The sequence below is a fragment of the Tachysurus vachellii genome, chromosome 21 (genome assembly GCF_030014155.1).
Source record: "Tachysurus vachellii isolate PV-2020 chromosome 21, HZAU_Pvac_v1, whole genome shotgun sequence".
NCBI lineage: Eukaryota > Metazoa > Chordata > Actinopteri > Siluriformes > Bagridae > Tachysurus > Tachysurus vachellii.
In genome coordinates, this window is record NC_083480.1 from 11,910,820 (window position 1) to 11,927,587 (window position 16,768).

A 16,768-nucleotide genomic window follows, 5' to 3' on the forward strand; every position below is an offset into this window, starting at 1 on the left:
GTTATTGAATATTTACACCTTTTTAAGACTAAATCATGTGCCTCGGGGACTTTTATGTTGTAGTCACTAACGGTAACAGTCTTGTCGTCTGTAAGGAAAGGCGATGAAATGAAAAGGAAGTATTGGAAAGAAGAAACAAGTCATGATTTCTGTCTATTTTTGCTAGGTGTTTAGATTTTTTTTTTATTTGTTGAAGAACAGTAGAGGTTATATATTTGGTCTGTTTTTTCCAGCGCGATGGAGCAGCCTGTGCCTAAAAAGTAAGAGCTATTATCACTCAGAATGTTAGCTCCTAATGCTAACAGTTATGTTAGCTCCTAATGCTAACAGTTATGACTACAGGCCGCGCCACAGCAGCTGTTCATCACAGGGTTCACTACATTCAACACTGCTACAGCGACAGGGGGTCGGATTTATAATAACAATTATATATGTGTTTAACATTTATTAAGTTGGGTCTGTAGGCAGATGAGCTGGCTAGCAAACTAACTAGTATTAGCTAGTCAGTTTATTGCTAAAACACCTACAGTGGTTTAGCATGCTAATGCTAGTGTTAGCTATTCAGCCAATGTTTACAATAATTCAGCAGAGCAGGGTGACGTGACAACTGCAATTGATAGAAGTATTTAATCATGATGCACTTTAAAGCAGCTGTTGGCTGATTTAGAGATAAAACCATATGAACTATTTAACAATTTTTTGATTATTTTCATACGAGATATAGCCATTATGTCATTTATTTAGAACAAAAATGTACATATGTTTATGAAGATGAATCTTCGCCTATTTAAATGTGAATGAATTGGAAAACTTAATAAAACCAAAATAAAAACACCCTTTACTCGGTTTAACTATTTTGTACCAACTTTTCTTATTGTTTTCTGTTGTTGTTGTTGTTGTTTGTGAAAGATAAAAACAACAATATATCATTTTTCCCAGTGGTTTGTTGGTGCTTTGTTACAAAACAAAACTGAATCCCAAACACGATTATATTGATATATTATAGTACTGCTATCATTTTCTGATACCTCCTTGCTCAATAAGAATAGTAATATGTTTGGGGTGCTCTTATCGGACATGTTATGTTTTAATGCCTCACGTCTCTGAACAGTAAATTGAAGAAGCTCAGTGAAGACAGTCTGACCAAGCAACCTGAGGAAGTCTTTGATGTCCTGGAAAAACTTGGTGAAGGGTAATGTGAAATTTTAATTCTTAGAGATTATGTAGGTGACTAAATTGTATTGTTATCGTCTCTGATGAAACTCACACTGTGTGTTCAGGTCCTATGGAAGTGTATTCAAAGCAATCCATAAAGAATCAGGCCAAGTGGTGGCCATTAAACAGGTTCCCGTTGAGTCGGATCTGCAGGAGATCATCAAGGAAATCTCCATTATGCAACAATGTGACAGGTAACAGTGTAGTATGTTAACTTTGAGATACTTTTTTTTATTAATAGATGAACTCAAAGTTAGTCTGACAAAAATGCACCAGTTGGGATATTAGAAGGTAAAGACTCCTTCTTAACAAGTTAAGCAATGCTTTACTAAGATTGTAGTAGAAAAATACTAGTGTTCTGCACAGAGCCCTGACTTCAGCCCCACTGAACACCTTTGGGATGAACTGGAACACTGACAGCATTAGTGCCTGATCTTGTAGCTGAATAAACACAAATCCCTTCAGCCAAGCTCCAACATCTAATGAAAACCTTTACAAAAGAGTTTAAAAAAAGCACATGGGTATGATTGCCAGGTATATTGTTTCTTAATCAACAATGTTATCATGTTCAGTGCATTATAGGAACATTATGAGAATGCCAATGCTCATTATGACTATTGGCAGTCATTCCTCTGTTTCTATTTTTTGCCATTTAAATTTTGGAAATTCCATTGTGACCAAAAAAATTAAAAACAAGAAGAGTAAATAATTTTATATTTTCAAAAAGAATAATACTAATCCTGCCTCCTTTCCTTGACCCACATTATAAGTTGTCATAAATGTTCTACCCACCAGTCTGGTCCATGTTATTTCTTTTTAAGAATGTCTTTAACAGTATCTTCTGTTTCTCTTTTTAGTCCCTATGTGGTGAAATACTATGGCAGTTATTTTAAAAACACAGACCTGTGGATCGTGATGGAGTACTGTGGCGCTGGCTCTGTATCTGATATCATCCGGTTACGTAACAAAACAGTAAGTAGAATAAATTGCGGCTATCAAAGAGCTGTTTTGTTTTAATGTCAAGGGCAGCGATAATATTTTTGTTCACATTTTCCCAGCTCACAGAAGACGAGATTGCTACTATCCTTAAGTCCACATTGAAAGGTCTTGAGTATCTGCACTTTATGAGAAAGATCCACAGAGACATCAAAGCTGGGAATATTCTTCTTAACACTGAGGGACATGCTAAACTGGCAGACTTTGGAGTGGCTGGGCAGCTTACTGTAAGTGTTTACCAATTACAGATTCAGGTTAATGGATTATGTCTGTGGGGGTGTTATCAGTTATTTACCAGAGATATGTTCACTTGTCTACAAAAGGACACGATGGCCAAGAGGAACACTGTGATTGGTACACCGTTCTGGATGGCACCAGAGGTGATTCAGGAGATTGGGTATAATTGTGTGGCAGATATCTGGTCTCTGGGTATCACGTCTATAGAAATGGCAGAGGGCAAACCTCCTTATGCAGACATTCATCCAATGAGAGTGAGTGAAGTATACACATTTTCTTCATTTAGTCTAATAGTAACAAGACGCTGTTAATAACTGTTTTTGTCTTTTTCTTGATAGGCGATTTTTATGATTCCAACAAACCCACCACCAACATTCCGGAAACCCGAGCTGTGGAGTGACGAATTGACAGACTTTGTAAAGAAATGTTTAGTGAAGAACCCAGAGCAGAGAGCCACAGCTACTCAACTGTTACAGGTGTGTAAAGTGAATACTGTCAAAAATACAGTGTGTTTTCACATTTCAGGCAGATACTGATTTCTGTTTGTTTTTGTGATTGTGTATAAATCTTTGTGGATATTCAATAACACGGTTTCACTTCTCAATGTGGGTGCCATCGCCAACATTATTTTGTTCTGAACCATGACTCAGTCACGCAATTTCCTTCTGCTGTATTCGTGGAAACAAATCAGCAAATCCAGCAAAGCGTCTCTTTTCATAGTCACAGAGTATTGAAACAGGAAGTAATGGGATCAAAACACCCTATCACATTATTCTGTGGCCTGCTCTGGGGGCACTTTCCTTTCACACATCATGTGAACATTTATTGAAGTGAACCAAAGATCATGCTACAATTAGGCTACGGTGGAAGTGGCTTTCAGTGCTGATTATTCTATAATTCTATAGAATTTTGAGAATGAACACTTTATTAAATTATATTATCGCTTCCATTCAAAATACTGTGCTGTCAAATCACCTCTTTCAGACCAATGCATCATAATTATACCTCTAAATGATAAAACAACAACCGTTTTATCTTGGCACAAACACAACATTGAAATCCCACAATGCTACTACACAAAATTACTGTACCATTGAACATCTCATATGAAATGAAATTCAGGTCTTTTAGTAATTGAAGGTCTTTGTATTTTAGCTCTTTTATTTCTGTGTGTTTTTCTAGCATCCCTTTATAACGAGTGCTAAACCAGTGACCATTCTAAGAGACCTGATCACAGAAGCGATGGAGATGAAGGCAAAGAGACAACAGGAGCAGCAGCGTGAGCTGGAAGAGGAGGATGACAACTCAGTAGGTTTAGTGTATAATATGGTCCTTAACATTTCTGACCTTTGCTTTGACTGCTTGATAGTTAATGCTCTATATTATATCGCCCATGCTGGGGATTGCTCAGGTCTTTGTTGTTTGTGTGTGTGTTACAGGAGGAAGAGGTGGAAGTGGACTCTCACACCATGGTGAAGTCTGGCTCAGAAAGTGCTGGCACCATGAGAGCAACAAGTACTATGAGTGACGGCGCTCAGACCATGATCGAGCACGGCAGCACCATGCTGGAGTCAGACCTGGGCACCATGGTCATCAACAGTGACGAGGAAGACGAGGATGAAGATGTGGGCTCAATGAGAAGTGGGTGTTAAAATTTCATGAAAGATTACAGCCTGATTTTTGCCCGAGAAGAATTACGGCCTTTTTTTTTTAATCACATCTTTTTCATTCTATATATAGGAAACCCAACAGCACCACAAGTCCCACGTCCATCTTTTATGGATTACTTTGACAAGCAGGACTCAAACAAAGCACAGGAGAGTTTCAATCACAACCAGCAGGACCCTTACCATATGCCCAAGACTGCTTTCCCAGACAACTGGAAAGTACCACAAGATGGAGACTTTGATTTTGTAAGTAGAAGTAAAATAATCATAGGCATTTTGAGTAGTTTATAAGTCTAAAACTCAAACGTACAAAAACATAATAAAAAGTAATTGATTCAAATAACAAGGTTGATGCATGTGAACTATTATTTTACTTGAATTTTAATAACAGAAGCATAATGTTTATGTAGCTGTAGCTTCTTCTAAATACTGTGTTAATCATATTAACATTTTCTTTTTTAAGCCTCTCCATGTCAGTTAGGCCATGTCGCAAATGCTGTCCTTTTCACTGTGTGTTTACTATATAAAATATAATGTCACAGAGTTGTAGAAGATTTTCTATTGCATTAATTTGTGTGCAGCTGAAAAACCTTGACTTTGAGGAGCTGCAGATGCGCCTCAGCGCTTTGGACCCCATGATGGAGCGGGAAATCGAGGAGCTGCGGCAGCGCTACACAGCTAAGAGGCAGCCCATTCTCGATGCCATGGATGCCAAGAAACGCCGGCAACAAAATTTTTAAGACTGACTCCAGAATAAAAGCAAGTACATTCAGAAAAAAAGAACTGCAGGCCAGATATTTCCCCTCTTACAGTCTTTATTCAGTTTCACTCCTGATGCTGAGCCTCTTGCTGTACACCCTCAGCTGCTGATTAGCCACAGTTGCATATTAGAATGCTGTTTTACATTAATTATAGTGAATTTATCTGAGGCCTGAGTCTTGTTTTCGGTGGTTAAACTGTGTACAATAACACAAGTACAGCAACATTTAAGTAGAAAGAGTAAAGGAGAAGAAATGGCAGCAAAGATAGTCAGTTGATATGACGGAACATTCACAACCTCCGATGAGCTGAAATTCCTGTGAAAGATCACGTAGGTTTTCATGAGCACACCCAAATCGAATTCATCTACAAATCTTTCCACGTATTTAAGTCTCACCTAAATGATGCCACCCGAAACAAATGTCACTTTTATTCACCGTTGGTCAGACCACTGTTTTATCTGATAAAGCAGAAATAGTATCTCTCTCATCACTATAGCAAGGAGTCCCAGATTGTTTGTACTGTGTCAAAGCCAGGCATTCCCAAACTTGGTGTTGTGACCCATACAGTATATGAGAAGGGATTGATTTACAAATGGGGTCACAATAGAAACTCACCAGCTCCTCTTTTTTCATTCATTTCTTTAACAAATGAATATTAGAAATATCCAAGAGGATTTTGTGTGCTAATATTTTAAAATGTTACTTGGAGTGACATTCATACAAGCCACATGTAAATGAACAAAAAAATTATTTTAGTCTTTTTCACTATGACATATTGCACTATCATAGTTCAGCAATAAAAATGGACAAGTTTCCCCGTCCATCAGCCTCCATTGAACAAGCTGCATCATATATCACCAATCTCATGTACTCTTCTAGTCTGTTATTGAGTACTAATACTAATCAGTTCTCTTGAAAGTGAGAAGCTCTCGTGTCACCTTCAAACCCGCTGAAAGCTCCGTTTCCCTTACCAGTGTTCAGGATTTTTGTGGTTTAGTAAATACTTTTCAGTGTAAGATGCAGCTCATGATTAATAATCCTAATAATGGTGGAACGTTTTAAAAAGAGACAGAGTTGATCGGCCTGTTTAACGGCTGTACATAACATCACTAATTAGCGTTTCAGCTCTGATGTGTCATCTTGTGAATGTTGCTTGTAAATTCTCTGGATGTGCATAATATACAAACCAGGGTGTGTGAATATTAATACTGTTAACGTTACCACTGCTTCCACATGTGCACGCAAAATCATGCATCAAATATAAACCAGATTCTTCTGCTTCACTGCTCACCTATAACAATAGAACTGGCCAGTAAATCAGTGCAAGGAAGATTCCTTTGTTCTTTAGTCAGTCAGTTTACACATGCGAAGGTTACTAACATAACATAAAACTGTTCATGTGTCGCAGTAGTCCTATATAAATCTGGAATTGAACATAAAACAGTGTCGCGTGGTCAGGGCTTTGGGGTCACAGAAAATTCATAATATTCACTTGGGATTGTTTCCTGAAAGGTTTAAGGATGCCTGGTCTAAAACGTAGATATTGGCACCTCTGCCTCTGTAATCATGTGACTATTTGGATGAATTACTCACAACACAGAAAAACAGTTGGTCGTTTTTAAATAATGATTAAAGTAAACCAAAGACAATCAAACTAGTGAAGCATAATAGATAGCTTTCATTAGTTGGCCCAAATTTATATGGGCTTCCCTTACTTTGTCTGGAATGGGTCTAAGTGAGGTTTCTACTGCTATGGGACCAGGTTTTAGTAGACTGGATTTAAATGAAGCTTGAAATGTCCTTTTTGCAGTAGTAAGTGGATATAGTGAAGCAATTATTATAACTGTGTACTCTTTACAGTTATTAAGCTTTTGCTTACAAACACCACCCTATCTCTGTAAATATGCATGAAGTATTTAAGTTCACCTTTGCTTCCTATATTGAATGTCATTTTGCTTATTTTTTATTTTCTTTTTCACATTGATCTATTTCACTTTTGAATCCTATGCTCAGTAAACACTCCTGTAAACAAATAACACGTCCTTGAACTGTCACTTTATCTCAGGGGTTGATGAACAGTACTTTCTCTTCACTGATTGTGTTGAAATGACATTTCTTATGTCTTATCTCTGTGTCTATGGGACCAGCATTATTATTTGGTCTGTCTGTTACTGGTACTTAGGAAATACCACAAACATAATTTGAAAAAGAAAAAAAAAATGCCTGTAAGAATATTGTTGTAAAGGAGTAAACTGTTACATACAGCACAGTGATGTAGTACAGCTATATGATGTAGTACCTGGACCTTTATTATCATTAGCAGGCCTATTGTGGACATTTTGCTAATATTGTCTTAAAATTATGACATCTAGCTTCTTTGGTGAATTAGTTGCTTAAGAAATGAGTTTGATTGTGCTTAAAATGCCTTAACTTTGATCAAGTATGTATATTTCATACCTTGACATGTATTTTAAAATTCCACTCGATTCTAATTTATTGTGCAGCTTTATAATCATATATAGCTGCTGTTGCAAGAAAATCTTTCCTAAGCATTTCTCACATACATCACAGTCTCATAATGCCTGAAAATGTCGATCTTGATATTTTAGAGAGAGGTTTTCTTGCAATAGAAATTTGTCATTCTCTCCCCTGAGAGTGAAGCTTTTAATAAATTTCACTTCTTTGCCACTTTATTATTATTATTATTATTATTTGTTTCTTTTTGTTTTTTAACAAAACTGATTCTTCCACCAGTATTAATGTATAATTCCTTAGTATGGTCATAAAGATCATTCAATGCTCATCCCAGGGCTCTTATTGATAATATGCTAAGGCTAAATATCCTTTCGGCACACACGGTACTGTTTGACTTTACTCTTCCACAACGGATTTAGAATCTCACTCTCTGGGTTTTCTTTTGTGTCCCTTCATTATGTTGTCTCAAGGAGAATTATAAACAAACCCTGAGCGGTTCAGACCAGAACATAGTGCTGTGTAATAAAGTGCTGAGATCATTCTGAGTGTCACTTCAGTTTGTACAGTCTCAGAAAAGCTGGTTCTTATTTTTAATACATAATGCAGATCCTCTTACAATAAAATATGACTAGCGATAAAATTGTACTAAAAGTAGCGTAAAGTCACATTTTGTCACATTTTTTTAAGGGTATCAAATATTTTAGTGAGTAATGTGATTGTGTACATTGTGAATATTATGACTGATAGGCAAACTTTAAAAACCTTAGATTTTTATATAAATAACATATTTATGCAAATAAAAAACAGTTCGTTAAGTTATTATAAACGTTACATATTTGTATTTTAATAAAATTATAGAATATTATTTTTTCATCCATCTTTTTTCTAACTTTTTTATTACATTAGTTCCGCTGACTTTTTTTTTTTTAAACGCTAAGTTAAAAAACCAAGACGTCATATCCGGCGAATTAATTGATGCGCATGCGCACTATGCAACCTGCCAGTTGACATGAACTTCCATAGATATCTATGGTTAACTCCAAGCTCCAGCGTGGTCCCTTGTCCGGGTGAAATGATGCGCATGCGCACTGTGTAACCTGCCAGAAGAACATTAAATGATGCGCATGCGCACTGTGCAAGCTGCCAGAAGAACATTAAATGATGCGCATGCGCACTGTGCAACCTGCCAGTGGACATTAACTCCAAGCTACAGCGTGGTCCCTTGTGTCAAACTCCACTGAAAGTTTTCACAGGAGAAACGTCAAACAAAATGTCTGCAATAATTCGGAGGATTATTATCAACACTGCTGCTGCTCCGGCTGCTATCGGCCCTTACAGGTTAGAAATAGTTTGTACACTTAGTAGTAAATGCATGCGGCAACACAGTGAATTTCCTGCATTATTAAAGCTCTTTTAATCAGATCTCATTCAACTAACAGTGCATCTTTACCTGCCCGACATGATCAACACTAGTTAATTATCAGTTAATGAATCAATCTGTAAAGTTAGTTAGTTAATGAATATGCAAATGAGTAAAGTGTTTGTTTAGGGGCGGGTCTTAGTACAGATAGTATAGACATGTAGAGCAACTTTGTGCATGTTCATTTTCATTCCTGATCAGATGGAGGATTCGATTAGGAGGCAAATACCTTATACATCTAAAGCCCCAATTAGACAGGGCATATACAGGTAGGTGGCAGATTGGTGAGATGAATCTCAGGTGTTTGTTTTGTTTTGTTTTTTAGATGAACAGGTACAAATGTCTATTAAACTGTCTATAGAAGTAGACTTTTTATTTTTGCGTTAAGATTGCAGTCCTATTTATTGCCACACACATCAACCTCCTTCCTGAAAGCTGTCTGAGATCATTTAAGGTTTTTAAATGAAAGGTGTAATTATGTATTGTGGATACTGTCTTGGTTGTCATTTAGGGGCAGCACCGTCTCAGCCAATAGGCAGTAAGGTTCAGGTTTAAGGCCATCAGGTTTAATGACTTTTGGAATTTGTTCTGGTTTTTTTTTTCCTTTCTTTTTTTTCTACTTGGCACCTTGCTACAGTTTTCAATTGAATTATTATTTATAAAGATGAACTGAAACTTAAATGATTGCATAAAATGATCTTTGGTAGCAGAGATAAATTGCAGTGTGACACAAGCATTAGTATTTTCAGCCTGATTATAACAGGACATGAGAAAATTCTGATAAGGTTTCTGCTGTCAAATTATTACATATACAAACACTGGGTTTAGCTATGATTATTAATTGAGGGAATATTACTTATTCATTCAGCCAGGCCGTGGTGGTGGATCGCACCATGTACATTTCAGGGCAGCTTGGAATGGACTCAGTAACAGGTCAGTTAGTATCAGGAGGTGTCCAGGCCCAGGCTAAACAGGTGAGATGGGTTTATATCCCTCTGAGCTCAGTCCTTAGATACTTTTTAATATTAAACATTTTTAATGGGTTTATTTTTTACTTATTTCTTTGTTGATATTTGCATATACATTTCTGTTTTTTATATTTACACATTTGTTCTTAAATCAAAGGCCCTTATTAACATGGGAGAGATTCTGAAAGCAGCCGGATGTGGATATGAAAATGGTAGGTAAAAGACATAAAAATGGGATACCGCAAATATTCCAGAGAGAGAGAGATTTTATTTCTATTTTTTTATTATTATTATTATTATTATTATTATTATTATTATTATTATTATTATTTAATTATACAATAAATTGCCATTAACTACAAAGATAAAGAAAATGATTTTATATTTAAAGAATTATATACACTATAATTTGTGTGTATTTAACTTATGTTAAGCATTTGATGTTTGAATTGTAATGTGGGCTATTTTATAAACAGCGAAAAAAGTTGATATAGAATAATTTGAATGGATATTAATATTTTTTTCTAAAAAGATCCCACTATGGAAGCAAACAGAAAGGTGGCATGTATTTGATTTACTATTACTAATAAAACGTGCTCTTTTTGGCAGTTGTTAAGACCACTGTGCTCTTGGCAGACATGAATGACTTCAACAATGTCAATGATGTTTATAAGCAGTGTAAGTACACGACTGGCAGCTACAGGATGTTTGTGTTGCTTTCTCAAATGCACACATGGTGGCGCTGTTTCATCACTGTTAGCTTTCACCATCACTTTACCTACAGCCATGGATTTAGTTTAAATTTTGCTTCAATTATTAATTAAATATGTTTTAAAATAATAAAATTATTAGTTTCAATTTTGTTTCAATTATTAATTAAATGTTTTAAATTAAATTATATTCTTAATTCCATACATGTTTTTGTATCCTTTTTCCTTCAACAGTCTTCAGCAGCAACTTCCCAGCTAGAGCTGCTTATCAAGTTGCTGCTCTGCCTCGAGTAAGTGCACTGGTCTGTGATGATGGTGCAGCATCCTTTTTTTTTTTTATAAAGACAGAAGCTCAGATTTTAGACCAAGTGTACTCTCAGCCATGTATCATGTCTCAAGAGATCATGTGTATTGTAAATGAAATGCAACAATTAAGTTGAATTTATAGTCTTCACATTTATTTATATTTACTGAACCATGAATTTAACATACAAACCCGTGTCATTGGGATGGTCTTCAAAAAGGATAAGTCCTCTACAGCTTTAGTTTTAGGAACATTGTAGAGAAATAACATCTATTTGTAACAGGATCTTTAACTTCCGATGGTATACTTTGCATTGCTTCTACATTAATCAGTCCGTGATATTAGGAGCAGCTTGAATTTTCTTTTTAAATTACCAAAGATTTTCATTCAGCATTGTCTTCGATTCATGTGTGTCGAACGTGAGTACAGCTTTCATAGAAGCTAATGACGTGTGTTCACTGGATGTAGTTTAAAAGAAGAATCCTGTGCTTCACCTATTCAAATAGTTTTCCACCAAAAATTTGAGTTGCATCACAAATTTTCAAACAAATACTGATTTTTTCAAACAAAAAAATCAGAGAGTCTGAGTAATACATACAAGCCCCAACAGTTTAGTCAGTCAAGCACACTTTGAACTGTTTGAAATGTTTTACTCTGACTCAGTTAGTTTCTCATTTTACATTTGTTTATATTCTTCTCTATAGGGTGGCCTTGTTGAGATCGAGGCAGTCGCTGTGTTGGGACCCATAACAGATGCATCCTGACTAACTGCTACAAACACAGCCAAATTGTAAAGCTAGAATTGGATTGGAACCAGATCCTTGCCAGCCTTCATCTTAGGATACCTTTATAATTTATACACAGCAGTACTGCAACACGTCATTGACCTTATAATTCATTGTGCACTTGTTAAATTGATGTTTTTTTCCTATTTGTACTTTCCATGATTTGGAAATCTCTGCATCTCTACATCAGCTTCATCTATTCCATGATATAGTGTAATGCAGGTTTATTGCTTGATTTGAATTTGCTTTACAATACAATATTTCTGTCTTGCTAAGTTATAATTTCAGTTAAATCAACACTATCACTGAGTGATCTGTATTTCTTACACTACAGTATTAAAAGTACACATGAATAAATTTTAACCTTATTTTGGATCAGTGATGATTTATATAAACATGTGAAATCACAGAACATTTTCAGTTTTATTGTGATGAACATTGCCAGATTGTACATTCAAAATTGGGTTATCCTCAAACCTATCATTTATGATATATTTTTCTGAGTTTTGTGCTAATGGTATATAATTTAGAAATATTTTGAACATATTGTGAGGTGGTTTGTAGTCTATTGTAAAAGTGCTATATTGTTATTATATTGTAAAAAGTCAATCCAGTGAGGAAACAATTTGGTCACTCAGTAGAAACATTTCTGTGAATTATTTAGCTTTAGCTCTGTTGAATGCACTTAAACTAATTTTAATTTGAACTAATTGCATGTTATTTTGTTTCCTTGGACTGCATTTCCATAAGAACAGCTCATTTGCACAACCTTGTGTATCAGACACAGAGTCTGATAATAAATAAACCAGATACATGTTATTTAGCAGACACAAGGCTAAATATAAAGCGTTATTATAGGGAGATATTTATTAAACATTTGTTTAAGAAGTCTCCAGTTTCAGTAAGGAGTCTTTGGAACAGTTTTCCATCAGTGGGAAAGTCTTTAGGTCAATGGACCTTCTGGATTCTTGGTGACATGACAAGCTGCGTTATGGTATAATTCACATCAAGAGAGAGAATGAAGAAGGTGGTGTTTATAAGATGCTTATAGATGCTATAACGTGTGATAACAGGAATTTGAGGCATAGATGAAATCATTAGCAAACTGTTATTCAGAAAGAAATAAAACATTGTGGAAGATGTTCATGATCAGACTTCCCCACATTTCCTACGCTGTCTGTGAGCCTCAGTGTTACTCGCTTGCACCTAAATGAGAAACAGGAGTTAGCAAAGCAAACAAGATATGATGAACATAATAGAAAATAATGCATTTGATTAGCCTTCAGAAATCTCACTGACCTGGTTATTCCTCTTGTTTCACGTGATCTGCCTCGTCTGCTGCTGGAGCTTCAGATTCTGTTGACATGTTTTTACTCTTTTATTCTCTTTCATAAAATGTTATTAACCCACTTAAACCAAATGTAAGAAATATTAAGTATCACTCTATAACAATTATGTTATAATTACACCTAAAAGCATTATATCCTAAAGATGTAAAGGTGGGATGAGGAGTATAATCATTATTAGCTGTGTTTTGGGAAACTGGGTCTAGTTAGAAGCTGAAAAACCAGCACAGCTTCTTCAAAATGTTGTATACCCTTTTCATAAAATTAACAAATGAAGAAGTTTAATTTCTATATTTGCAAAAGCATATTCATTGTGTTTCAGAATTGTAACTTATTTTCAAAATGTTCAGGAATTGTAAGTTAAGTAATTCATATTAAATAAAACAAAATGCTAGTATAAATTTAAATATTATAATATATTAATATATAATTAATATAAATTAATATATTAATTTTTCACTTCTACTGAAATGTCCTTTTTCCTGAGAGTGATTTATAAATATCATCTAGTAACTTACATTCCACACCCTTTTTCATTAACATATGTATTCTTTAAATGTTAGTTTGGATTCCTTCACTTATAATATTCACCTTTTCCTGCAAAATGACATACAAGGATAAAGCATAATGAACCAAGAACACTGAGCAAACGTCTTTTTCCCCCTGTAGATTTTGCCTTTTAATTTTTATTTTATTTGTTTATATAACCAATTCTGAAAATACTATATTAAAATAAACAATTTGGCATTTTTTTTATTCAAGCAATCAATTTTCCAGTTTTAAAAATATATATAATAGAAAAAGTGAGATAAAGTGAGATTATTTTATAAGATAAAATAAAAAAAGTGAACATATCTTTTGCAAGACCAGTAAATGATAAATTTGACTAGTTCTAAATGCAGAGATTTTTAATTGACAGGTGGATGTGTGTCTGTGTGTTATGTACCTTGGTTTTCGTCTGGTGCTGGTTCTGGTTTTGTAGCATCGTGATTCAGATCATTCTCTGCAGTGGTTACTGGATAGAAAAGAAAACTTAAAGTTAAACTTAAATTTTTTGAAAAATGTGCCATATTACCTATGTGCAATATGTCTTCAGTGTAACCACTACTCTTTGTATACATTTTTGTTTTTGTATATACTGTATATTATATTATGTGTTCTTTATCATATTCTTTATTCTTTTTGTAAATTTTTGCTGCTGTAACAGAGAAATTTCCCCCGTGGGATGAAAAAAGGAATATCTTATCTTATCTTATCTTATAATAATTGAAAAATAGAATTACAAGTTATTAATTTTCATATACACTCAGGTAAAGTATAATCTCTTAAATCAGACTTAAATTTAACTAACAGATGACTGCTTTCACCTCAGTAACAGGTTTCTAAAGTTAAATAGAAAAAGGAAGTTGGTGAATTGGTAAAGCAGGAATCAGGAAACTTCAACAAAATAAGGTAATGAATCAATTTATAATATATAAACAGTGTAGCAAGAATCTCTTTTAAAACCACTAACAGATTGCTCATTCATAACACACATAATGTGTTGCTGGTTACTACAGCATACTTTGTTGGAGGTCTTTTTGTTAATGATTAGAGGACATAGCAGGTACTTGCTGATACATTAACATCTAGCTAAATCAAAGACATTGTTCGGGCAATTCAGCCCAAATACACTATAAAAAACAGAAGGTCACTGCGAAATAAAATTTTAACTCTTTACATTTTTTTATTTATTTCAGACTGTGTTCATATGCACTCTTTTTTTTTTAAGCAACCTGGTCCGAAAAAATGCTTTGTAGATCTGTACACATTTTTTAGCACACTGTTTGCAGCAGTAAATGTAATGTACCTGAGGATGTGGTGACATGGCAACTTGCCTACTTTCCTCTTATATCTACAATATTTGCATGAAATTATTTCCTCCTGAAGCTATGCTTTATTTTCATTGATGTAGGAGTATTGACTCTTATATCCGGATAACAAGCAAAGATCCGTGGAAAAAGCAAATATGGAGGTCCTGAGAAGGAAATAATCCTTCTGTTCACCTGGAAAAAAAACACTGAATCCAAAAATTAGGTACAACACAATTTCAATTGATGTTTTAGGAAAAAGTGTTCTTCATGTGTTAGTGAGTTATAAAGCTTATGGGCTTTTCTAAAGGGATCAGTGATTGCTCCTCTGTCATACCTGGTCAGTAAAGAATAAAAAAAATGCCTACATTTAATATGAAGCAATTATAAAAATGTCTACATTTATTATTATTATTATTATTATTATTATTATTATTATTATTATTATTATTATTATTTGTTTTAAAGGAGTGAAATCCTTTAAAGCCATTAAGAATTGTCTGGTTGTGTCTCTGGGGGATCCCTATATAGCAGTCTTCAACAAAGTCTTTCCACTTTTAGATATGGTTACAAGTAGATCCACTTTAGGAAACAAAAATTGAGAAAACAATAAAAATGACATGATAAAAAGTTAAACTTTCTATTTTTATACAAAACAATTTATGTATACCTGACAATTCAGTCACCTAAATGAAGTCTATTACACAATAGATACAGGTAACTATTAGATACAATAGACACATACAGGTAACTCTTCAGGGATAAAAGATAATCATCCACAAAGATTAATGACTATTAAAACAGCCAGTACATGTGTCTGCATTTAGATAAAAAAAAAAAATAAAACTCACCACTATTGACTCCATCAGATTCAGGACATTCTGATTTGGAGTTTAAATGTGGTTTGTCTTGTGCCGTGGTGCTGGAGTTGCATCCCATCCTGCCTTCCTAAGTCAGAAAGACACAAGAAGTGTGCAGGTTTGTATTAAATAAGAGTGATGTGTCGCTCATTGAGGCGGCTCTACGAATCGACTCTTTGAAGTGAACTTTAAGAGCCGACTCACATACATATTATATATAATCACATATTTCTGTATTTTAATGTAATCAAAAGTATTCCAAATAGTAGCACTTACCATCTTACAACCTGTGCCAGCTGATTGTTCAAGGCGGTGTATTTCAAGGCGGATTGTTCAATATGTGGTGTATTAGAGGAGGAGATCAATTATCATATTGAATGTAATAAATGAATCTTCTTAATAGAGCACAGAAATAGCAGGAACAATATGTGTTGGTGTGTAATGCTTAAATAGATTATAGGAAATATAATGCAGAAGGTATCATAAGATTTCTTTAGGTAAGCAAAGATTAACAATAACAGGTTTAGAAGTATAATGGCAACGAGCCAATTGGGAGAGTAAAGAGTCGACTCTTATTATCTGACTCACTGAACAGAGCCTAAATTCGCATCATTAATAAATAATCTGTTCGTCACCATCACAAGTTTGTTCGACAAACACACAGACAAGTGTATAGGATACAGGATACGGACTGCGTGAAATGATTTTTTTTTTAATAAAAACTGCAGCGACATCTGGCGGCGGTTTCTAGAAAATATATTATTATAAAATAATAATAAATTAATATAATATTTAAAAATACATTATTAAAATAATATATTATGTTATAAATAATGTATAGTACACAATTTGGGTTGTTGTATGTAGGATGTATGGCACCATTTCAATACACAACCCCTATAACATCTCCAATAGTTTCTTCATTTTGTTTAATAAATCTGTGTATAGAATTAATTTTATTACAGTTGTAAAAATCGCAAGTCATTAAAGCTATTCTAGTCATTGAGTTTATCTAATTATTAGCTATTACTATTATGTTTATAAAATTAGCATGCTATAAATAACGGCATTTAATTAAATTAATTTAGATGGAGTTTCATGTGAATGGAAAGTTCATAGAAAAAAGAACATTAAATACTATTAACTATGTAAACATATATATATAGACAGAAAA

At 34.3% G+C, this 16,768-nt stretch overlaps 2 protein-coding genes and 1 long non-coding RNA gene across 4 annotated transcripts; 2 read left to right on the top strand and 1 right to left on the bottom strand.

Moving 5' to 3' along the window:
• Positions 1-70: 70 nt before the first annotated feature.
• Positions 71-7,890, top strand: stk3 (serine/threonine kinase 3 (STE20 homolog, yeast)). Its single transcript, XM_060896783.1, has 11 exons — positions 71-260; positions 1,112-1,192; positions 1,281-1,409; positions 2,073-2,187; positions 2,274-2,438; positions 2,535-2,702; positions 2,787-2,924; positions 3,631-3,756; positions 3,888-4,089; positions 4,189-4,361; positions 4,697-7,890. Exons 1-11 carry the CDS (start codon positions 238-240, stop codon positions 4,853-4,855), a joined length of 1,479 nt encoding a protein of 492 aa, XP_060752766.1. The 5' UTR covers positions 71-237; the 3' UTR covers positions 4,856-7,890.
• A 637-nt stretch (positions 7,891-8,527) lies between these two features.
• Positions 8,528-11,906, top strand: rida (reactive intermediate imine deaminase A homolog). Of its 2 annotated transcripts, none has more exons than XM_060896786.1 (6): positions 8,528-8,689; positions 9,640-9,745; positions 9,897-9,951; positions 10,349-10,417; positions 10,684-10,739; positions 11,458-11,906. In XM_060896786.1, exons 1-6 carry the CDS (start codon positions 8,622-8,624, stop codon positions 11,515-11,517), a joined length of 414 nt encoding a protein of 137 aa, XP_060752769.1. In that variant the 5' UTR covers positions 8,528-8,621; the 3' UTR covers positions 11,518-11,906. The 2 variants fall into 2 exon arrangements, with proteins under 2 accessions (XP_060752769.1, XP_060752767.1); XM_060896784.1 differs by lacking the exon at positions 8,528-8,689 and adding an exon at positions 8,901-9,040.
• A 474-nt stretch (positions 11,907-12,380) lies between these two features.
• On the bottom strand, positions 12,381-15,729 carry LOC132863799 (uncharacterized). Its single transcript, XR_009650149.1, has 4 exons — positions 15,586-15,729; positions 13,831-13,899; positions 12,838-12,894; positions 12,381-12,744 (listed from the first exon to the last, which is right to left on the bottom strand). It is a non-coding gene; the product is annotated as an uncharacterized LOC132863799 (long non-coding RNA).
• Positions 15,730-16,768: the final 1,039 nt, after the last annotated feature.